This window comes from Aulonocara stuartgranti (genome assembly GCF_965226115.1).
Source record: "Aulonocara stuartgranti genome assembly, chromosome: 12".
Classification (NCBI taxonomy): Eukaryota; Metazoa; Chordata; class Actinopteri; order Cichliformes; family Cichlidae; genus Aulonocara; species Aulonocara stuartgranti.
In genome coordinates, this window is record NC_138948.1 from 30,614,804 (window position 1) to 30,638,989 (window position 24,186).

Below are 24,186 nucleotides of genomic sequence, written 5' to 3' on the forward strand. Positions count from 1 at the left end.
CACAGTGTTCACCCAGGTCTTTCTGCACAAATAGTCCTCCATGTTAAAACACTATATCACCAAGATTTACAAAATAGACTTGATTTTTTTATTCAAAATGATTCAAGTGAGGGACTGAACTGATAAACCCAGCATGAAAGTGTTTACAGAGGTTAAGACAGAGCCACTTCCCACTAGACTTCAACAGAACCAGAAGTTTTTCTTACAACCACATCTATTGCCATCTGGTGGCCGTCAGATAGAATACAGGTTTAAGGGACTTCTGCATTGGCTTCCCCAATCTTCAGTTAACGTTATTCCAGGTAGTAAAGTTGTAAAAGTTGTTTAACTATATACAATGCAATACTCGTATACAATACACACATAAAACAATTCAAGTTCACAAACCAAAAAAACAAACAAACAATGTAGAGCCATTCAAGCATCACTAGCAAAACAAACCAATACATTTTTTGTACTTAAAAACACAGCTGCAGCTTGTTTATAGATACGAGTTGAGGAGGCACACCAAATGAAAATTCTGACTTGGATCTGTCATGATGAGCCTGCTCTATCCATGTATGTTTTTACTGCATCTGCAGTGTGTTTGGGATCCCTTCAGTGTTCCATCAATTTTGACATGGTCCCCTACACCACAGGCCGAAATAGAGAGCCAAACCACGACAGAGCCTCCACTGTGTTTTACAGATACAACTCACTATTGTATCTCTGTCATTATGTTTATATATATATATATATATATATATATATATATATATATATATATATATATAGTGACATAGAAACATTTGTGCATAAACTACCTAAAGCTATATCGTACAATCAAGACATTCTTAATATTATCATATTATGATATTAGGGTTTCAGGATATACACGAAGCCAATTTGATTTAAAAAAAAAAGTAGCTCAACGGAAACGACTTTCATCTCCGACGCTCATTGATGACGCCATTCACACGAGACGGCCATCGAGATCCAAACAAACATCTTTAGCTGAATGTGGCTAGCCAAATGTTACCATGAACAGCTTTGAGGAATAGCTTAGTAGTATTTGGAGTTGACAATGATTTCGGTCAGCTATATTCTGATGTGCGGACAGTTCCTGCTGCTATTAACGGCCATATTGTTACAATGTTTGGAAGGAATCCACTCGCAAAATTCGACGACAACGGAGACTCCTGCTTCTTCTCCCGGTCCGGTTTCTACTTTGCTCCCCTCCAGCGAACCGCCCGACAGTGCAAACTATACGGATCTCGAGTACAAACCTCCGTCACCCGTTGTCCTCTGCAGTTATCTGTAAGTAACTCAGATGCTGTTAACTGGAAGTAGCTATTAGCATGTTAGCATTGGGCAATGCTAACTCTAAACTGACACAGGACTACGTTTATAAATATGTCAATTCATACCTACTTACGCACCAGTAACACTGAACTGGAAGCACCGCATTTCCCACCCCAAACTTATTTTTGGTTAGAAAAACATTTGTTCATAGATTACAATATAATATCTTCAAAACTCGGGCTGTCTTTACACATTTCAGTTTGGCTTGACTACACACCGTAGTTTCTTTGAACTATACCTCTGTGTCTTTTGCTTTCTTTCTAAATTCAATGTGTGGTGAAGACCGGAGGAATTCATCTACTGTCAAGACCCTGTGGATCACGCGGGCAACTACACTGCCTATCAGGAGATGGAACATGTTGGTTGCATCGGGGTAGGTATTGTTGGTGTTTAGGACATTGTACTGTTAGTTAGTGTTGAGTAATCGAGAACATGTCTGACTTTGCGCCTTTTATCTCTACCTAGTGGGGTGGCCAGACCCAAAAAGAGGTGAACCACACACGGGTTTTCTGCACTGCACTCGATGATATAGAATGTGCCGGACCCAGAGAGTTCCTCAGAGAGAATGTACCCTGCATCAAGTAAGAGATGCCACACTGGATAAACAGCTGTTACCTCATATAAAACCATCTTAAGTTCTCTGGGTTCATTTTAGAGTGGATCTGCATCATATTTAAATGTTCAAACATTGCCTCTGTTTCCATATGCATCCAAAATATGTAGAACAAACAGATTGTTGTTCAGTGAATGTAAACATGAATCAGCTGCTTTGCTCAGTATTTCCATTACACCAGAACACATGAATCACTTGGGCTTTGATTTACAGTATGTATGTTGAAAAGAATGTCTGTCCAGGTTTTTAGTTATCCAGGTCATGGTAGTCTTGAGAACTTGGAAAACGAAGGCCGCTGCACTTCAGGTTTATGAAGAGTTTTCACCTCTCATCCAACAGGCTTCTTCAGATCTAAAACAACAAGCTGAGTGGGCCAGCTACTTAACTCTTAGTATGGTTGCACCCCTTTGGAGAATGTCTCTGAAGGGTTGTTGACTACTATTGACCTACTGTTGAGCATGTGAGTTGTCAAATGAGCCAAAGTATTTAAAAGGATGTCATTTTTGTCTCCAGGTCCAATGAGTCAAACCTCTGTGAGACATTGCCACACCCCGCCATCATGTGAGCTATTAAGGTCGCCTGAAGCAAGTTATGAGTGGGGTCAAAATGCCAGAAAAGGGATCTTAAGACTGCACTGTAGGTGGCTCATAGCTTCTATATGAGGCTCCTTTACTTCTCTCAAACCTTACTTCTCTGTCCAAAATGCAAACATTGGCATTCTGGAAAGAGTGACCTTTATCCTTTAGATGCAGATGTACAGCTGAGCCTTGTCCTGTTGAGATGATTCTATGAATTTGTAGCTTGTGTTTGGGTGTTTTGTCTGACGGTGTTGTTAGGTCAGAAGTAGGCGGTATAAACGGTATACGGTAGAAACGATATAAATTTGGCCAGCGGTAGAGATTTTGACTATACCGCTCTACCGCGATAGCACGTGTTGATGGTGTCACCAAGCGGCGCCTGTTTTGGTCGAAAGCATTGGAGCGGCTGCAAACAATATCATCTGCAAATTATGCCGGGCGACAGTAATAGCAAAGAGACGACGCACTTTTGGAATATGGGGAAAGCCAAAAACTTTGCTTCCTCCACTTCCGTACCATTGATTCATTAATGCTAAATTCTCTCGCAGCTGCTCTATTCCCATGTTCTTGCAGTATGTTAATGACTAACCTCGTATTGTAAATGGATTATCTCAGTTGTCCTCCTGACTGAAGTTTGGTCCGTTTATAGCATCCTGCCATGCAGTTGCATTTGTCCCTAACCACCAGAAACCCTACGTTAACTTTTATCAAATGGAAAAATGTTAGCGTTCATCCTTCAGCTTCACTGTGCTAATGTTATGCTAATGTAGCTGTTTTGGTAGCAATCACGTAGGACATCATTATACACCAGCTAGTCCAACTTCAGTAATTCTACAAACATCACTGCTGTTTAGTTTTCTCTCTTCATTTATGTTGGAAGTAATAGCAGAGCTGTGCGTTTTAATTTTTTCAGAAATCTCTCAGTCAGAACATGGCATATCATGTTTAGCTTACCAAAGTCGTACTAGAACATTTTTTGACAGATTGCTGCGCGCCGTGTGCTGCATAAAATTGGTTTCAGGTCAGTAAGCACAACCAGAATTCATACATAAGGCACACTGTCGATTTTTGAGAAAATTAAAGGATTTTAAGTGTGCCTTATAGTGTGTAAAATACGTTGTACAGAAGAAAAGAATATATCGCGATATATATCGTTACCGCACATGCTTCAAATTATACCGTGATATGGATTTTAGGCCATATCACCCAGCCCTAGTCAGAAGTACATTGCACTGGAACCCTGTTTGGCAGCAGCATGCCAAGGAGTCATTTTTAACCCAGGGCGATCCAGTATATGAATGTCATTCTTGTTAATCTGCATGTTTGGCTTGATTTGTACGCTGGATAGGGCTGCTCAATTAATCGAATTTTAATCACGATTACGATCTGGGCTTTCAACGATCATTAAAAATGACTGAGCCGATTATTAGCCCCTCCCTCATTTATCCGCGACACCTTAAAGGCCGGTCCGTGAAAATATTGTCGGGCATAAACCATCCGTGGCGCAAAAAAGGTTGGAGACCGCTGATTAAGAGGACCCGAAGGAAGCTCGGAAAGCTAAGCAGAAGTTATTTGGAGAGGAGAGTGACTGCTGTTGGTTGAAAAGAGAGGTAAAAAAAAACTTCAGTGGTGTTGCACACTATTTTATATTATTTTTTAAAGTCATTGTTAACCCTTTAAATCCGGTCAGAGCAGCACGCTCCGTTTTGTGTAACTATTTTTAAATCCCTGTAGAACCTGAACCACGTAAGCTAGCGCAATAATTTGTTTTGCATATGAAACCAGAGGAGTTGTACTTACATCTGATGCCATCAGCTTGTCCTCGGTCACGGTTTCCTTCCACATAAAGCTTTGCAAAAATTGCATAAAAAGCGCTTGCAGGAACAAAAACGTAATATTCCAGAAACACGCTTTGCCGATCCGATCAGCTGTTCGTAACACTTCCCACATTGAAAAAGTCGTCAGCCCGAACTGTTGCATGTCCGCCATTTCCTGGCCGAAACCGGAAGTGACGTCATTTTCGCGGAAATGTAGTTTTTTACTTGTAGGCCTTAAAAGCCTACACTGGTCATGTTTGACTTTTCTGAATAGTTGCTGGGATGCTTAGAGCTCGAATTGCACTGCTGGAAATAGTTTATTTTGATGCACATGCTGTTTTCTTTGCAAATTTGCATCATAGGATTGTTTTTTTTGTTTTTCCTGCAGTATATAAAAATTGGTGTATCTCCAAGATAAAACTATGAAGACACTCAAAATAAATTTCCTGTTGTTGTAAACTATTTTTTGCAACTTTTTTGTATTTAAAGTTTTGAGGGATAAACCTCTTAAATTTCTCCAAGTAGAAATATATGTAAAAAAACAAAACAAAAACGATTTTCAATTTTTTTTGTAATTTATTGCACTTTTTTGCAATTAATGTAGTTACTATGGACTTAATGCATACATATTATTAAAATATGGGCTATAACAGTTATTTAGCAACTTGAAATGCTCCCACAAATGGCACTACAACATGTAAAAAAATAATATAAGCTCTGGTGGACTTGGTTCTATAGTAGGTCTTAAAGGGTTAAATAAATATCGTCAAATAATCGAGATCTCAATTTCAGTGAAAATAATCGTGATTACCATTTTTGCCATAATCGAGCAGCCCTAACGCTGGATGCCTTTCCTGACTTGCCCCTCCTGACAAGTCAGTGTCTTTGATGTAAACTATGGGTTTTAGTGGAAATCTAGTAGCGACCAAAGCAGTCACGAGGAGGTTTTCGTTGCATCACCTTGTTTGTGACCAGTTTCAGCAAATGATTGCTAGGGTGTTGTGCAGTAGTTTGTAGTCCGTACATGGGTAGCATGTGTTTAAATATATAAATGGCTGTTCCTGAGTTTCCCCTATCTGTAAATTTTTTTTTTCTAGTTTTACTCTCCTGTAGAGTTCTCACATATGGTCATAGTTTTTGATATTTACACCTAGGGCTGTGCGATATGACCAAAATCTCATATCCCAATATAAGACATCTATCGTCCCGATAACGATATAAATCACAAAAATTTAACATTTTCTGTAAATTCTGTGAATCTCGGGCAGCTCGACTTGCGTGAAGTGTTTCCAGCTGGGCGTCATGTACCTGGAGTCAAGTGTTTTAACCGATGCATGAAACGATGCATTTTTAGACATAAGTTGTAACAGCTGCCGTTTTCTTTGTGAGTATTTATTACACAGCATGCTGCGGGGAAAAGCCTGTTCTAATGTTTGAGTCTAAGGTTTATCTTTTAGCACCTGGCGGCTCTTTTTTGCTTCTAATCCTTAAATACTCTGCATACTCTTTCACATGATTCATTTTTATTTTTTTTTGCAACAGGATCTTGAGCTTTATTGTGAAAGGTTTATGTGGAAAATAAACAAGCGGACAGATTAAGACAGAATCTGTGTCAAAAGCGTAGATGTTCCTGCTGACTAATTTCCTTGGCACCTAAGTGGGACAAAAAAAATACAACACTCTTAACATAACCAAGAAAACACTGTGTGCTCAATTTTCACTGTTTACCTAACAGATGAGGTTAAAATGATCTTTGCAGTGATTCACTTGTGAGCCATTTGAATATGGAACGCCAGGACTGCCATAATGAATTAATTAAATACACCATTAAATAATTAATTAAATGTGGCAATAATTAATTAAAATTGGAATTAATTAATTAAATAAATAGTTATGACACATGTAATTAATTAATTATTGACACATTTAATTAATTATTTATGTATTTCACATTTTAATTAATTATTGACACATTTAATTAATTAATTATTGACACATTTAATTAATTAATTATTGACACATTTAATTGATTATTTATGTATTTCACATTTTAATTAATTATTGACACATTTAATTAATTATTGACACATTTAGTTAATTATTTAATGATATATTTATTTATTTCATTTTGGCAGTCCTGGCGCCTGGCTCTCATCATGAAATAATTTTATCTGTCAGCCTCACCCATCAAACTCAGGGGGCGGGGTTAACGCTGCCCATGCAGCTTCTCTAACATTTGATTGGTTGCCGTGCAAAGTAAGTCAAAACAGGTCGATCCTAGAAAATCGATTGCTTGTGTAGACTTGGGGCAGCCAGGTATCCCAGAATGCAGATCAAATCACAGGCAGCAATGGTGGTGGTGTAGTTTTAAAATACCCCGTTTTTCTGTCACCAGCTACACTTTTAACAGTGTTTTAGCCGCGAATGTCGCAACGTATGTCTGGTCAGGTTGTCAACATAGAACATGTTTGCAAAAGTGCTCAGATGTTTTCAGAGATTTCACTAGCTCTGCTAACAATTAGCATGCAGAGTGCACCGAGGGGGTACGTTAACCGGTTTGTTTACATATTCCACTCTCCGTGTTCCACATGTTGCATTCGCAGATTCTCATTTTCACCGAACGATCGTCTCTTTCCGCCTGGTCTTGTGTCTCTGTGCTTCTGTAACATAAAGAACGAGCTGACATTTTTCTCACGAAACCAGCGATCAGCTTAACAGACCCTCAGTTTACCTGCATGCATCCTCCTCCTCATCTGTCAGCTGTTTAACACCTGCTGCTAATTCAAGAAACACGCCTAGTTACCTGGTGATAGTCACAGTTTAACTGGGCAGCCGGTGCTCGATATAACGCAATGTCAGCGCATTTTTCTGCACAAGATAAGTAAATATAGTGTTTTCCCCGAGCGCAGAGCTGCTGGAGCTCGTTTCCTTACAGAGCACTTTATAGGCGAGCCAGCTTTATCAGCGGCTGATGTCCAATCACCGGCACACAGCTTTGAAACCTCAGCTGAGTTTTAGCTCTCAGTGGTTAAACGCTGGACTTCATTCACTCAGGTTCTGTCTGTCGGGTCACGTTTACTTCGCTGTTTTATTTACAACTGAGCAAATCGGTTTGGCTGAGGTTAAAGTTACGTTTCATAACTGCATAGTTTCACAGACGTTTAATGGTTCACTGGCACATGTGTTAGACTGAACTATCATCTAAATATCATCTGTTTTTTAATAGTTATTCAACTGTATTCTAAGCACCAGCTGTCTGTTAGAATGTGATTTTTTTTTTTTTCTCTCTCTGTTGGCAGACGTATAAAAATGCGCAGGAAAATCTGACGTGCATGGCAAACTTCAGCGACGATATTTAGGGAGGAATAAACACACATCAAACATAAATGAACCATTTGCCTGTCTCCATAATTGAGAGCATTTTCTCTTCTTATCTCAACACTCTCTCTCTCTTTTTTTTTTTTTTTTTTTTGCTTTTTCGGTCATGTTATGTTTACCTGTCAAAGGCTTGTTACAAACTATGAAACACATCGTGCAGACTTCTGGATGTTAGAAGAAAACTAATACTGCTCATGAATGAGACTAAAGGCAGGAAGGTGTCCTTTAAGACTAAACATGTTAATAGGACCTCCCTATTTATATCATAGTTTATGATATAGCACGTGTATTTCAGTAATAGCCTGCTGAGGCCACTATACGTGCTGGCCTCATATCAAATGTGAAGGCAGACTGAGTCTATGTTTGACGTTTTTTATATCTAATCTTCCTTTTCAAACATTTAAACAGCAGCGAGTCTGCAGCTGAGGGAATACAAATTCAAATTGTCGGAACAGGTTTGCTCGTTTCTTGGATTCATTTGGTGATTTATTAAATGTATAACTGTTATTCTAATCTGCTGCTGAGTCTCTTACACTTTTCTTTATGCTGTATATTTTCACGTCTCTGGAATAGTTGGCAGTTAGATAGTCAGCTGGGAAACTTTGTGTTAACTCATGGAGCTGAGGATATCGTGGATATGCTGACCTCGCTGCGTGGTGTACAGAGCGAGGTCAGCATGATTAATATTCACAATAAAAATATTAGCCGAACATCATGAAGTCTGTATGTGTTTCATAGTGTCGAACAACCTTTGTACAGTTAAAGCCAGCAGTTACTACATGACGGAAACACCAACGTTATCTCTTTTATGTGTTTATACACAGGTCACGCTGATTACTGAACAAAAACCCAAAGATCAGATGTTAAACAGATTTATTTGCTCTCTCTCCTCCTTAAACATGTTTTTAATGTTAGTTATAATTCAGAATTGGCGACTGAAACACGTAGGACACATAAGAACATCAGGAAATAAAACACCGATAAATATAACCTCAGTAAAAGAAGTCAGCGGGGGTTACTACCGGGGCCTGCGCTTTGTCGGTGGGATTGCTTGCGAGGCGAGCGGGTCTATCCCACGCTTTGCCGTGAGACTGGGCAGACATCTCCGAAATCATCGAAACACTTTTGCAAAGAGGCTGTATCTTGACAAACCGACCAGACACATGAAGATTAAACCACTACATTCTCGGCTAAAAAAATATTAAAACGGTATTTGGTAACACACAAACAGGGTTTTTCAAAGCTCAGTTCTGTTAGCTTCCACATGCCGGTTGTTGTGTGCTAGAAACAATGGCCACCAGGCCAAAGCAATGGTTTTGACTCGATCAGCGTTAACCCCGCCCCCTGAGTTTGATGGGTGAGGCTGACAGATAAAATTATTTCATGATGAGAGCCAGGCGCCAGGACTGCCAAAATGAAATAAATAAATATATCATTAAATAATTAATTAAATGTGTCAATAATTAATTAAATGTGTCAATAATTAATTAAATGTGTCAATAATTAATTAAAATGTGAAATACATAAATAATTAATTAAATGTGTCAATAATTAATTAATTACATATATCATAACTATTTATTTAATTAATTAATTCCAATTTTAATTAATTATTGCCACATTTAATTAATTATTTAATGGTGTATTTAATTAATTCATTATGGCAGTCCTGGCGTTCCATATTTGAAACTGAAACCATTAATTTCATTTTTCAATAACCCGGTTTTATTTGAAATACCACTGAAATGTGTGCTACCTCTTACTGTGAAAGCGTTCTACATTGGTTTGCTGAGTGTAGATGATGCTGGCAGCTCTACAGCAGCAGGCTTCTTTCCTTACTGGCTAACATCCACACTCCTGTACAGAACATGGTTAGCCTATCCTCTGTGGGTAGTTGTGCTAGTTTACGCTGATACAAACTACATACTAGTCAGTGTATGCAGAACCAAACTTTCCTTCTATAACACTGAGCAAGAAGGACTGTGCAATCTGTGGAGCTGCAGTCCTAGCTAGTAGCAAATGGTTGGGTAACATCTTAGAACCAAAGGTGAACTAGTGTTATAGGTATCTATCTGGACTGCGCAGTGAAGGAAACTTAGGCACAGGTTAAAGTCCAAAATAAAGATTTTTTTTATTTAACCCAAAAAACATAATTGGTTAACTCGTGCAAAAAGAATCAAAATCGTGGGCCCATAAAATAGGTCAAAATAACAGAACTCTACTTAAAGTTGACAACACTACTGCTAACTCAAACAAACTGACCTAACTCAACGTGACAAAGGGGAAACTTAAATAGTGGCTGATCAGCCCACAAAAAACACGAGAAGGGGTAAAACACACAAAACCTAACTAAACCTAACATAATGAACTCCAATTCCTCCCCATGATCCCGAGTTATGGCATGAACCAATTTGCAGTCTTCCTTTGAAGCTCGCTCCGCCCCTTTTCCACCTCTTGGCTCCTTAATTAAGGGACTGGAACAGCTTCAACTAAGGTAACTCAGAAAACAAAAGATTAATCATACATAACAGTGTAAACTAAAATGTGCGCACTTATTTAAGAATGCAGTGTTATGTGGATATGTGAATTAATTCAAAACCAAAACCAGTTATTTATTGTCCTGTAAATTAATTCCTATATTTAAAGACAGACAAATGTGAATGCAATGTTATGTATAAGCCTCTACACTAACATGGTGGATATTACCACTGTGTGGCTATAAGGGCAGCCATCACAGGCGGGGACAAAAAAAACCTGAACAAACATCAAAATCGTGTTTGTTCCTGTGCGCTTTTCCTACAATAAATGCTCAAACTTTTGATGAGTTGTGATAAGGACATTTATTACTTGCTTTACTGAACTTTTTACTCTTATTCATTACTTTTATTTTATTGCCTTAATGGACAACAGCCCTGTGGTAAAGTGCAAACTGCATCCAGGACAGAAATGACATCATTATGCTGCTAACACAACTTTGGTTCTTGACCCCGTACCAGCTGATCTCCCACAGACAGTGATGAGCAGTCAGGCTTATATCATTGTAGCCTCCACTTCTACACGTATATCTTTATACAGTGGCGATCACAGTGAGGCTTCTCAGATGGTTCTAGTCCCAATGCATTGGAGGTCATGTTTCAGAGTATCATGAAAGTAATGTAATGAGTAGTGTAATAAATTGTTTTCTTTAGTGAGTAATTAATAAGTAATGTACTGCATTACTTTTCAGAAAAGTAACATATTTTTGCAGTACTTTTTTTTTTTTTTCTATGTTTGTCTTGTGTTGCTGTTGTCTCACTGTTGGTAAATTACTTTACTTGCTCTTAATTTGTGAAGCACTTTGACTGACATTGTTGTTTTTAAATGTGCTATATGAATAAATTTTGATTTGATTTGAACTCTGCTGGGACTCCAAGGGATCCAAAAATGTCAACTTACTGTATACCAAAGATTGACTAGTCAGTGGCATCACCCGAGTCATGAGAGTGTCTCCCTCACAAAAATCAAAACTGCCCTTTTTGTCGTCTGGGGCTGGGCGCTCATGTATGTACCGGCTCACTTCTGGTGGCCGATTGGCGGGGCCTGGCGCCTGTGGCCTGGCTGGGCCCCTTCCGGGGGGTGTGATGCCCTCAGGCCTCTGGCCTCTGGGCCTGAAGCTCGGTCCTCTCTGGCACAGCTGGCTGCCGGCAGAGCCCGCAGGCACGCCACTGCAACCCCCTCTGGCCTCTGCTCTGTAGCTGCTGGGTGACCTCTCGTTTGGGGCTCTACTGCTAGCTAGTTTATTGTGATGGTGCTGTTTTTTACTTTGTTGCTCTTTTTGTTGTTTGCTTTCTCTTCTGTTTTTTTTTTTCTCCATACAGGTGATCCAGGTGTTTTGTTTGTTTTTCTTTCTTTCTTCCCCCCTTTCTCACCGTCTCTTCTCCCCTTTGGTTTTCTTTCTCTCCCTCTCTTTCTTTCATTCTTTCTCCCGGTCCTATCCTCCCAGTCATGTCTGTCCCGTTTGTAGCAACCGAAAATAAAATAAATTCATAATTATAATAAAGGTCAATCAAATGGACCAATATGGCAAGGCCATGATGATCCACTTGGTAAAAGAAATCCACTTGGCATCTTTCTTGGCCTTAAGACAACAATTCTGATGGCTAAAGATCCAAACGGGACACAAAAAAACCCGCCCTTTTTGAAACCCGGCAACGAGCGAATTGGCTGCACAAAAAACAACACCGTCGTCCCAGAATCTGACAAAAACTCATACACGGTATAATGGGATATTCGCCCGTGTTGCTATAACGACCCTGCGCACATTAGGTGGTACTCTATTGAAATGGAAAACAAGTTCAGCCAATCTAAGTACTAATGGAAAGGGGCTATGAGAGAAGCCAGAGCAAGGGATGATGGTTGTGCTAGACTGATGTTTTTGTATGACTAAGAGGCTCCATTTGAAAATGTAAGACTTGAAGGTGTTTGCAGCACCTGAAAGGTTGTAGCGTTGCAAAAAATCAATTGACTTCATTTCTGCTATCTGGATGATAAGGTCTGGCTGGCCTTTAGTTTCTGACAGACAGAAGGAAATTGACACACAATGGCATGACCTCAGTACCTAGCTAGGATTAACATTATCAGAAGATTACAATTTCTTAGCAGCTGTGCGGTGGTGTTGAAGCCAGGACTGGAGCCGCAAATAAATTAGACTTCAAGCCACTGATCAGGCATGATCTCTTCCTGTCAGACTCTAAGGAATGATTAACATGCTATTCACACACCTTCATATGTCCAAATCAGAGATGAAACATCTAATTAATCATCTGACTGACAGGAAGTGAATTGGCACCTAATTCGAAGTCAGATTTTTTTCAGAAACTACCACAGCCATTTCATTCAGCCTCCCATAAGAGAATGTTTTTCTTTTTCACATTATGAACTCTTTGGGTTATTTATGATCATGATTAAACTTGCGGCATCTAAAAATAAATGACAGATTCACAGTTGATAAATAACAGTTGGTTACAGCTCTAACCAAAATCGTATTTTGAAGGTGTAATGTAATATTTATTATCTACAGCTCTAAGTTATCTCTCAGTGAACAACCTGACCCTTAGCGCCAATATCTTGATAGTGTGGCATGAAAAGCATATATTTATATCGTTCTTTGCCCCTTTAGAGATCTTCTAGCTGTGAAGCTTTGAAATTCAACATTTGTTTTAGATAACATTCTGACTAATTTAAAATTATTGTTCTAGAAATTGAATTGCGCAGTCTTACACTACAAGCTATATTCACAAAGACGTTCCTACAGAACATCACACACCACCACGGATACATCAGGGCAATTTGGAGTTCAGTATCCTGTCCAAGAATATATTGACATTCAGACTGGAATTCAAGCCGTGACTCAAACCCCTGACCTTCCACTAGAGGATGACTCACTCTGTGCCTGGAATAACAGTTGTTTACACAGAATTAAACGGTGTCTTGAGACCTTTGTTGTGTTTCTCGGGCTATTAATGAACTTTTAAAAAATGTATGTATGCATATATGTATTTATTTATTGGTGTGTATTTGTCATCATCTTGCGGCCGCTGAAACCAAGCAGTAACCTATGGACCTGAAAAATGAAGCCAGTACACAAGGACCAAAAAGTAGGGGTGCAACGATATTCGTATCGATATTGAACCGTTCGATACAGTGCTTTCGGTTCAGTACGCATATGTATCGAACAATACAACATTTGTAATTTATTTTATCAATTTTCCTTCTGACGATGCTGTCTGTGTTGAGCGCTCAGTGAATCTGCATTCGACTACTCCGCCTAGGCTCGACAGTGCAGCCTAGGCGGAGTAGTCAAATGCAGATTCACTGAGCGCTCAACACAGACAGCATAGTCAGAAGGAAGAGCGCAGGGCAAGCTAGCGAGACAGAAGTTAAGCTCTCCTTGTAACAGGCAAATTGAACCTCATTCAGATCTGGCGTTTGGAATTATTTTGGTTTTCATGTGACGTATGACCCTGAAGGTAAGCGAGTCATGGACTAAAGTAAAACAGTATGTTGGATGTGCCATGCAATGCTCAATTACATTGGTGTGAACTAGTGTGTTAGCGCAGTTAGCTCGTTAACGTGTTGGCCGTCTAGCCCCATGCACGGAGCGATCGGCGGTAGCTCGTTAACGGAGATTTGCCGTGTTGTGGCGTTAAGGTCATTTCAACGAGATTAACCTGAAAGCACTAGTGGGAACACAACGAATATGACTGCACATTTACGCCGACATCATCCTAGTGCAAAGACAAATACAACAAGCATGCTACTAACTTTAGCCGAGTCATTTAGACAGCTGTTAGCACATGATTCTCCTTATGCTGCTGAGAATATAGCCCAGAAGAAGCGGATAGTATAGCTTTTATTTTGGAAAGAGCCATTTCTCTGTAATAAACTCTCTTTTCCAAAGATGAGTGATTCCTCAATCAGATACAGGGCTTGCAATATCGCTAGCCCGACGTCCCAGAGCTAGCGATTTTTTTCAGTCGGGCTACCAAAATCTATCTCTTCCCTGCCCATCGGGCTATTGTAGGAAAAATATATGTCAATGCTTTTGCATTCTTTCAGAAATGTAGCTGGGTAATTATGTCATTGGCATCGGTGAGCCACTGTCAATATGTGACATATTGAAGTCGCGTTTGAATTTGCGCTTGTTTTTTGCTTTCACTTTGCAATCGTGCGAACTGTGTATAGAGAGCGACAGCACTGATCTGTGAGTGATGATAATTTGTGCACCAATTCCTCTGACATCGTCTTATTAATCGTTAGCTTACTATGCAAACATGACAAGTGAAATCTCCCGCAGCAAGCTTAAACATGTGAGAGGTTGATCGCGCAGAGAATCGCTGAGCTTATGTGAGTGCATGTGTAAAAGCATTTCAGTTCTGCTGAGCCAAATAAGACAGGTCAGGGTGAAGAAGTGACAGCCAAAGAAAAGCTTACCACAAAACGGAGAAGTTATGACAAATCAGACTATAAGGCAAAAAGAAAGTGCAGCTTTATGGTTTCATGGACAAAAGAATTTCTGTGGCTGCAATATGATGAGCTAAATAACCAGGGCTGCACATAAGTGGTCCGCAGGTGCGCATTCGCTGTCAAAATAAAAAACACGCACAAGGGTTAGGGTTAAATTTAAAAACTGTACTTTTGAGTTAAAATATATATTTATAATTTTAATAAATGACAAATAAAAAATGCATGAACATTTTTTTTGTATCGAAAAAATATCGAACCGTGACACCAAAGTATCGAACCGAACCGAACCGTGAATTTTGTGTATCGTTGCACCCCTACCAAAAAGGGCATTTTCTTCTAATGGCCACTTGAGGCTAACTCCAAAATTGAGTCGATAGCCATAGACTTCAGAGCAGGGTTTTAATAGTTTTGCAATTTTCATTAGTTTTTATTTTTATTTAGTTTTGACTTCAGATTTTCAATTTTATATCAGTTTTAATTAGTTTTTACCAATTGTTTGCTAGTTTAATTTAGTTTTTATTTTTTTGAAAATCCTTAGTTTCAGTTTAGTTTTGATTAGTTTCAGTTATAGTTTTAATTGTGTTTGCAATAATTAAGTGTAACAAAATCCCAGTTTCATCATATCAGTCATGCTCTTCTGGGCCCTATTTCAGGAAGCCGGTTTAGAAAACTCAGAGTGAAAAACGATACTCGGGGTTGAGTAACCCCGAACTGTCCAACTCGGAATATTCGGTTTCAGAAAGGCTGATAACAATTAGTTCAATCAACGCGGAGTTGCTTTAACCCCAAATTAAGCGCGCGCACGAGGATACATAAAGCCCTGATTAGTGGAGCACAGATTAAGCGAGTCACCATGGAGACGGAGGGAAAGAAGGCGCGGTCAATGTATTTTACAGCGCTTGAGGCCGAAGTTCTGATGGCAGCATATGCCGATAACATGCAAATTCCGCGGAAAAAAAGTAAAGCAGCCTCAGCTGCAAAAGAAAGGGAGCATGCATGGCAAAACATAGCCGACAGAGTCAATGCGTGAGTGTTAATTTAAACACTGATCTAGGGATTTCCACCCATTTAACACGTTATTTTATTATTTTTTATTTTATTTTTTATTTTATACATTTTATTTTGTGATGTGATGTGAGCGCAGGTGCAACCCAACAGGCCCCAAACGTTCCTGGCAGCAAGTAAAAATGAAATATAAAAATATAGTCCAAACAGGTAAGGTGTAATTGTATTATGAGCCATAGTGCTTGGTCTGTTTGTCCGATGTAAATCAATTGCAGTTAGAGGCTACATTAATTTTCTTTCTGTAAGCACTAATTGGAATTATCTGAGCACATTACAAGTACATATTTGCTTACTCTGTATGCTCAAATGTGACCCGTTATAGCCAACAGAAAAAAAGCAGAGGCCCGAAAAACAGGTGATGGTCCTCCACCACCACCACTCACAGAGGCTGAGCAGTTGGCTTCCACATTTGTGATAATGTTGGCAGCATCACATATGATCTTCACAGTGCAGAGAACACAAATTAGCATCCATTACTATAATGAAATAATTTGTTAGTTTGAAATGCTACAGGGAACTATGTACCTGTACATTGATGCTGTGGAAAGACTTCCTGTTCACATAGTCTCCTTCATTTACTGAAGGAGCAATGATTGGAATGTGAGTGCCATCTATACAGCCAATCACGCCTGGGAACCGTGAGAATAAATGTAAAATTTAAGTAGTAGTTCAAGTATCACCACATCATGTATTAAGTTTTGTTCATCCTGCTACCTGCAATTTTGTGGCATCCCTCTTTGATAAATCTTGTGGGTCTATGACCGGGGAACACCACAAACGAGTACAGGAGACGTTTCAGTGCAACTAACATTCTTGACTGCCCGACAGACGGTAGCCTTGGAAACGTGCTCAGCGTCACCAATATTATACAGAAAGCTCCCGTTTGCAAAAAACCGAAGTGCAATACAAATAATATGTACAGAACTGAGAGAATGTCCGCGATGTGTCACATGAGCAATATTAGGCCTGAGGATTTTATTCAAATAAATTATAGATTGTGCTGAAAAACGGTAACGTTCACACAGGAAATCATCAGGAAATGATCAAATGTCCAAACGCGCTCTAATCACTCTCTCCCGGCGGAGAGCTCTGCGGAGAATTTGGGCTTCAACATCTACTGGCTCTTCAAGGAAGAGGCACGCCATGTCTGACACTTCCTACAGTCAGGTTTCTGACAAAGAGGCGGAGAAGGTCGGGTTTAGTTGAAGTAAACCTGCTAGGGGGCAGGTTAGCTTCACGGAGTGTGTCGTCATAGTAACTCACTCAGAATTAATCTAAACTCGCTTTGTGAAACCGAAAACCCAGAGTTTTCGTTAACTCAGGGTATACTTACTCAGAGTTTGCACTAAACCGGCTTCCTGAAATAGGGCCCTGCTTATCCTTGGGTATGTTGCTATTCCAGCTACCATACCCTGCACCCTGCACAGGTCGCCTGTCTGTCGCAGGGCTAACACGCAGAGACAGACAACTCACATTCCCACCTATGGGTTCTTTAAATAAATAAATAAATTAGTGCAGATGAACAACCATTGATACCAGGCAACTATAAAATTTATATCTTGGCCCCAATGAGACTATTAACTCTTGCAGCACCGGGTGTTCGTAATTTTGGTTCAAGTGAATTGATAAACTTTTTGAAGGCAATTGACTCACACAGTTATGTAGATATCCCCGTCCTGTTGTCTCGGGATGCATCACGCTGCCTTGCCTGGGGTTAGCTTCTGTTTTCTGGGGATGAGGGTTGAGTGTGCTCCCTTCTCAAGGTAAGCTAGGTTAGCCTTCTTGTGTGAACTTTTCAAGTGCACTTTAAGGTTTGTGGGATTTTTTTTCCCTTTAGAAATGTCCCTTATAATTTGTCTCTTTCCACTACAAGACACTTGCTTTATCCAAAACACAGTCATATTCAAAGTAATCCCAAATTGGATTCTGGCGCTTTCTCCCGACTTTTCCTGACATGATTCTGCGCGTGGACGGAGCAGCAACACAGACGACTCGACTAACGTACTTGCCACCTGCTGGCATAATGAGACACAGCAAGAAAAAAATCTGGAAACTAAACTTCATTTTCACCCTTGACTATTGTATGACACACACACATCTACGAAAACTAAACACATTTTTGCTATAAATTCAGTTAATTTTAGTTAGTTTTGTGAACACTCATTACAGTTTTAGTTAGTTTTACTTTTTTTGTTTTTGTTTTTATTTTTATTTCCGTTAACGAAAATGTTTTTTCACTTCTAGTTTTCGTTATTTCGTTAGTTTTCGTTAACGATAATAACCTTGCTTCAGAGCCTGACCGATACTACAAATATGTATCGATACATATGTGTAGTTATTTATTTCCTCATGTGCACTCTGCCTGACTTTGCACAGACCAGCTGGTTGTTGTGGTAGTGTTGTCTGACAAATAACATGGTCTGCTCTGTGGTAGATGTTTGTGCTGTGGTTTTGGTCAGTGAAATTGGTGTACTAGTCTATTAGCAGCTGTACGTCTCTGTATGTTATGTAGTTTGTGGATCCTGCACATATTCATTACCTTATTAGTCAGAACTCCACAATCTCACCCAGATATGGTCACTTCTTGATGTATACATTATTTTCAAAATGAATATGATCCACCTTGCCTCTTCAGTAATTTTCTCCACAGGAAGAATTTTATCAATTCAAAATCAAGTTGCTCTCATGGATCTTTTATAGAGGAATGCATTTGTGCTTTAAAGACCTTTTCCACAGTGACAAAGCGTAGGCTCACCACTAGATGGCAATGTTTAGCCATAGGATCACAACTTCTTTTTGCCCTCATAACTTCACACCACACACAGCATTCATGAGCACATCAGGCTAATCTCTATAGTAACTGCATAGACATCAGACATTTGCAGTGAACGGGCACAATCAAAGCAGCACCTGTACAAAGACTGTGCTGCCTCCCAGGCTTCAGATAAACCAGGCTCAAATGCTCAGTTTCCCCTGTGCCTCCGTCCGCCAATTATACAATACAGAGCAGGTGTTTCTTTTATTCTGTCCGCTCCTTGTAGATCACAACTGCAGGTTGTCTACACCTTTTCTTTTTAATCTTGTGGCTTGTTTAATCATTATGATTAAAATATATATCTGTTTATGTGTTTGTTTATTACCTTCTTGAGCCATATGGGGCATCCACAAAGGATGAGATTGTCGTAACCAGACTCTGTGAAATGTCAGTAACTTGCTGCAATCTGAAATAAAGTGAACTGATGCCGATTTAAACTCTTTCCAACTTTGGAACCTGGCTGAGGTCCAGGTGTGTAAATGAAATACATTTTGCAACTCATCTAAATTCTTGCCATGTGTTTTACAGATACACTGGACACTACTTCATCACCACACTGCTGTATTCCTTCTTCTTGGGCTGTTTCGGGGTTGATCGTTTCTGCCTGGGCCACACAGGGACTGCGGTTGGGAAGCTGCTCACTCTGGGAGGCCTGGGAATCTGGTGGTTTGTAGACCTAATTCTGCTTATCACCGGTGGACTGATGCCCAGCGATTATAGTAACTGGTGCACATACTACTGAGAGCGACAGCAAACCGCAACTAAGGACTCCGGCCACTTTGCTGTCTGATATTTATCAGCCTAATAAGGAGGACTCCCAGGACGTGGCCTCTGCCTGAGTTGGCTTACTAGAAGTGGAATCGGGGACCTCCTGAGGGCTCCTATGGGGTTCCCAGGAGCTCCAGTGAAAAAGGAGGAATAATTTGCTATCATTAAAATAAATTCAGTTCTTGGAGAATGCATAAAACTCAAGGCTTTTACAACAGCTACAGTGATGGTGGTTTTTCCAGTTTCTTGATTTCTCAAAAAAGGTCACTTTCATGCTTGTAGTTCAGTTCATTTTGTCCGATATGAGTGGAACAATATGATTCATTGTTGCCGTTTAGTTCTGGTCTGCTGGAATGGGCTTCTGGTTTTTTTATTTTGTTGAATGTCATCCTGCATCCTGAATGTCAGTACCCACAATGGAGAGAAAGATGAGTATATTTCCAGTGTAGCTGGTTTGTTACACCCACTTTCTAATCAAGCATACAGATTCACATGGATTAGGACACAAGCACAACATGTTATATCAAAGGGTTTAGACTTGCAGCTTTCTTTAGCATTGATGCTCAGTAGATAGGCTTGATAGAAATCAGTTTGCTTTCACAGCACAGGCTGCCACCAGAGTTCATTTGGAAGCAAACGGAGGCCCCATGATCCAAAGGTTGCCTCAACACCACATCTGTCCGGGCCTGGGTAACAGTTTCTGCTGCCCGTTTGGCTCAAAAGTGTTGTTAAAGCTGGTGCAGGCTGAGATTTCATGAGGAAAGGACAATTCTGGTGGAGGTGTGAACGCAAAACTACCAAATGGAGGATTTTATGGGAGTTTGCGTTTTAGGCGTGTTATACTCTCATTTAATGTACTCAAACATGCTCACAGTTTTGTGGAAATCCAGAACTTACAGCAACAGTGTGTTTGTTTTTCACGGTGCAGACAGCATGAACTCTAATTCTGAGGACAATTCAGTTCGTTTGTGATTTACGAGTATTTCATTTTTGATGTCTTTCATTGGATGTTTGGGCCGCTTTCCTTGTTTATGCGGGCGTCTACAGTTTAAGTTTCTGGACTTCTTTATGTCATCCAGTAAAGACAATGAACCAGGCTCCTTTCTTTGTTGCTGTCGGGAGGACAAAGTAGAACTATCAGTTATGGTATTTTTGGTTCAAGCATAGCCTGTATAAAAAAAATTGACACGGTCAGTCATGCCACCCGTTTTGAAGCCTCGAGATGAGGCTTTTTGGCCATCTTCATCTTGGTGTTTTAAAGCTGGGTGTGCGGTGTGGATCGGACAAATCACATACTTATTGGCTGCCAACTTGTTGTTAATCAATGAGCATATCTCAGATAATCCTGCTTTCTCAAATTTAGGACTAAATATGACCCAAAATGAGTGACTGAAAACATAAACTCATCAGGAAAGTGTTTGACCCTCGGCCCTCACCTAGGTATTTTCCCATACACTGTTACAGGACCAGGAGTACATATGGACCCGCAGCCTTTGCCCCCTCATGTTTGCTCATCCATCTTTTAAATGGCCTACAGATATAACCCTACATCAGTCCTTCAGCAGTGTTGGGTGTATCGTGTTGTAAAGTGCAAAGTCACATATTAGAGTTGGGTACTTTCAGCTGCCCCTTATCCATTCCCAAAGCAGTACATTTTACACCCGATTTATCCGAGCTGAGGACCAGCACTAGGAGTAGCTTGTGACCCCCTGGCTGTGTTTGTAGCTCCTCTTCCATGTAAAGTGAAGGTGTTAACCAGTACACCACAGAGGCATTAGAGAACTACTGTTCACATTTTGAAGAAGCACCTGCAATAACCCATCACTCTGAGGGAAATGAGGTGTGTTTCTGGTTATGTGGTAGAGCACAAGCTGCCACTATCAGCTACATTCAGAGTTACAGTAGATTACACTCCTAGATGTATAACTAGTGTACCCAGACTAAATTCAAATAGAAAGGTTTATTTTTTTGAATGCAGAAATATTCTAAAGGTAATTAGTTTTCAGTTGTTAATGCTGTAATTATGCAATATAACAAGTTACTTTTAGAAGTAACATTACCCAACACTGGACCTCAGACAGAGAAAGCATAAATCGGTCTTTACAAACAAGTTAAAGCACATCAGCACCGGTGACCACGTGGTGTCAATGTGTCCTGGAAGCCTTGTATATGCTATAAATGTCTCAGGAATAGAAAATTGAAACTTCAGTGTTGATGTATCCTAAATTTGCAAGTTCTGTGGCTCGGTTCATTTTGTTGCCTATGTGACTTACAAACTGAACACGAATCTTCCATTCCATAAAACACTTAGCAGGTTTCTTCTCCTGAGGGCAACATCATACACAAGTTATCACTTTTTCCCTCTGTCAAATTACTCGACAGACCAGAATTGACCCTTCACTTGCCTCTTCCACCAGAGCTGTCTGAATTCTGTATTTATATATTGCAGGGTTTTTTTTTGTTTTTTTTTTAATATGTTCTTTCTTTACTTGGAATGATTAACATTGGAGCTCCAAGCAAGCAGCACAGCAGGCATGGACATGCACAGCAGTCCTATTAGTCACATTTCAGATATCGATGTAGCAGTCTTCTGTATTAACTCAAGGTTCCTTACTTTTGGAAGGGAAAAAAAAGTCTGCTGTGTGGAAGCATTTACCTCCAAAACCTCATCTCATCCGAATGTCTTAAACTAAAACAAATTTTGATCTCCATTGACTTTCAGGAGTGAGGCTCAGGTCTCACATTAAATATTCAAATCTTCATCTCCCACTTTGTTAAATTTCTAATCTTTACCAGGACCCAGGGTTTATGTGCTGTTCCATAGATAGAGCTCATTTCATTACCTAAGGATATGTGAAAACCCTCTTAGCTCTCATCGTAAAAAGTTGAAGAAGACACCATCGTCAATGTGACGACTCATCCAGCAGCAGGAGTGTGCTTTCAACAGGCAATATATTTTCAGCTGGCTAAACATCCTTTGTAGAGTGAAGCATTAAAACACTGCTTTACATAATTTAATTTTCCACTTAATTCATAGAGTGACGGTTTATATGCCACTTGAAAAAAAGATCTGCACACAGTTTTTTCCAGGTACCATATCTCTCTTTTAGTGTGATGTCCTCCTTAAAGCTCTGTACACTTGCCCTACATTAATATGTTTTGAGACATATATTTTCTTGAGTTTTTCAGCTTGTACAGATATAGATATTGTATATGATATGGATCCAAATGATGGAAGCATCACCTGAGCTGGGTGTTAATGTTATTTAACTTTGATCCACACATTGCTAATTTATGTCTGATTTAAAAAAAAAAAAAAAAAAGATGAATTCATGGGAATATTATTGGTATTGTTGAGACCAATGTTTACTATACGACGTATTTTTCTTTTCTGTACTCTTAAACCTTCAAACCAGGTGTGTGCATAGGAGGTCCAATGTTCCCTTTTCTGATGGTGTTAAAAAAAATCCAAACTTTCTCATGTTTTCATTGTTCCCAGTCCTTATTACCCAATAAAAAGTATCTGGGACATGGTGTTCTTTACATTCATTGGAGTCTAGTTAGTGCTGGGGTAGAATGTCAGTAAAAGAGTGTGTTGCCTCCTCTCAGTACTTTGCATTTTGACTGAGGTTATAGATTTGGCATGATTAAAAAAACATTTTTGATATTATCTATGGTTTCAGACAATTCAATTCAATTTTTCAATAAAATTTTATTTATATGGCACCAAAACACAACAACAGTCGCCTCAAGGTGCTAGGTTTCAAACATTAGAAATACGCATTAATACTATAAAATATTACACATACATAGTACTATTTTTTTTTTTCTATCAGTGGTTTAGCACAGTGTTTCAGCAAACAGACTACAGGTACCAACATTTAAATAATTTTGTATGATCTTATTTAGTCTTGTTTTACTGTATTTGACAGGTGGTCATAAAACACTTCATCAGTTTTGCTGACTTTGGTTTTATTTATTTATTTTACTTATGAAATAACCGGATAGCCATAGATTTAAAATGTTAGATAATAAAAACTCCTCTCATCTACATCAGCCAGTGATGCTTATGTATGTACAGATTTTTATATTACACATATTATTAGACATAAGTTTTTAAAAATCTCTACCCAAACATACCTGATCCATCCATCCGCTTCCACTTATCCCTTTTCAGGGTCACGAGGGGCGCTGGAGCCTATCTCAGCTGTCATACGGCGAAAGGCAGGGTACACCCTGGACAGGTCGCCAGTCTGTTGCAGGGCTAACACACAGAGAGAGACAACCATTTGCACTCACATTCACACCTATGGGCAATTTAGATTGATCAATTAACCTATCCCCACTAACTGCATGTCTTTGGACTGTGGGAAGAAACTGAAGTACCTGGGGAGAACCCACACAAACACGGTGAGAACATGCAAACTCCAAAGAAAGAAAGACAGACCCTGGTCTGATGGTAGAAATGAACTCAGGATCTTCTTCTGTCCAGCAACAGTGCTAACCACCATGCCATCCTTGGCGACAAGAACTGCAATCAAGTATTTGCAATAATGGTAAGTCTTTTGGGCCCACCCTTCTTTGTAGAATGGTATAAATTCAACAACACTGGAGAATTTTAAAGCACTAATGTCATGTTTAAAACATGTCAAAACAACTCAATCAGTCCCCACTTTTGATTAGGTCACTCTTTCTTTTTTTTTTTTTTCTTTTTTTTTTTTGAGTCATTCAGAGGTGAACTTTCTGGTGCTTCAGGGAGTGAACTTGATGCTCTGGTCTACTTGTCCCGTCAGTGCACAGAACATG

The 24,186-nt window shown here is 39.6% G+C and overlaps 1 protein-coding gene across 1 annotated transcript; it reads left to right on the forward strand.

Annotated features, from left to right (window-relative positions):
• The first annotated feature begins 931 nt into the window (after positions 1-931).
• On the forward strand, positions 932-23,050 carry tm2d2 (TM2 domain containing 2). Its single transcript, XM_082554959.1, has 4 exons — positions 932-1,296; positions 1,624-1,714; positions 1,807-1,922; positions 19,141-23,050. Exons 1-4 carry the CDS (start codon positions 1,064-1,066, stop codon positions 19,352-19,354), a joined length of 654 nt encoding a protein of 217 aa, XP_082411085.1. The 5' UTR covers positions 932-1,063; the 3' UTR covers positions 19,355-23,050.
• Positions 23,051-24,186: the final 1,136 nt, after the last annotated feature.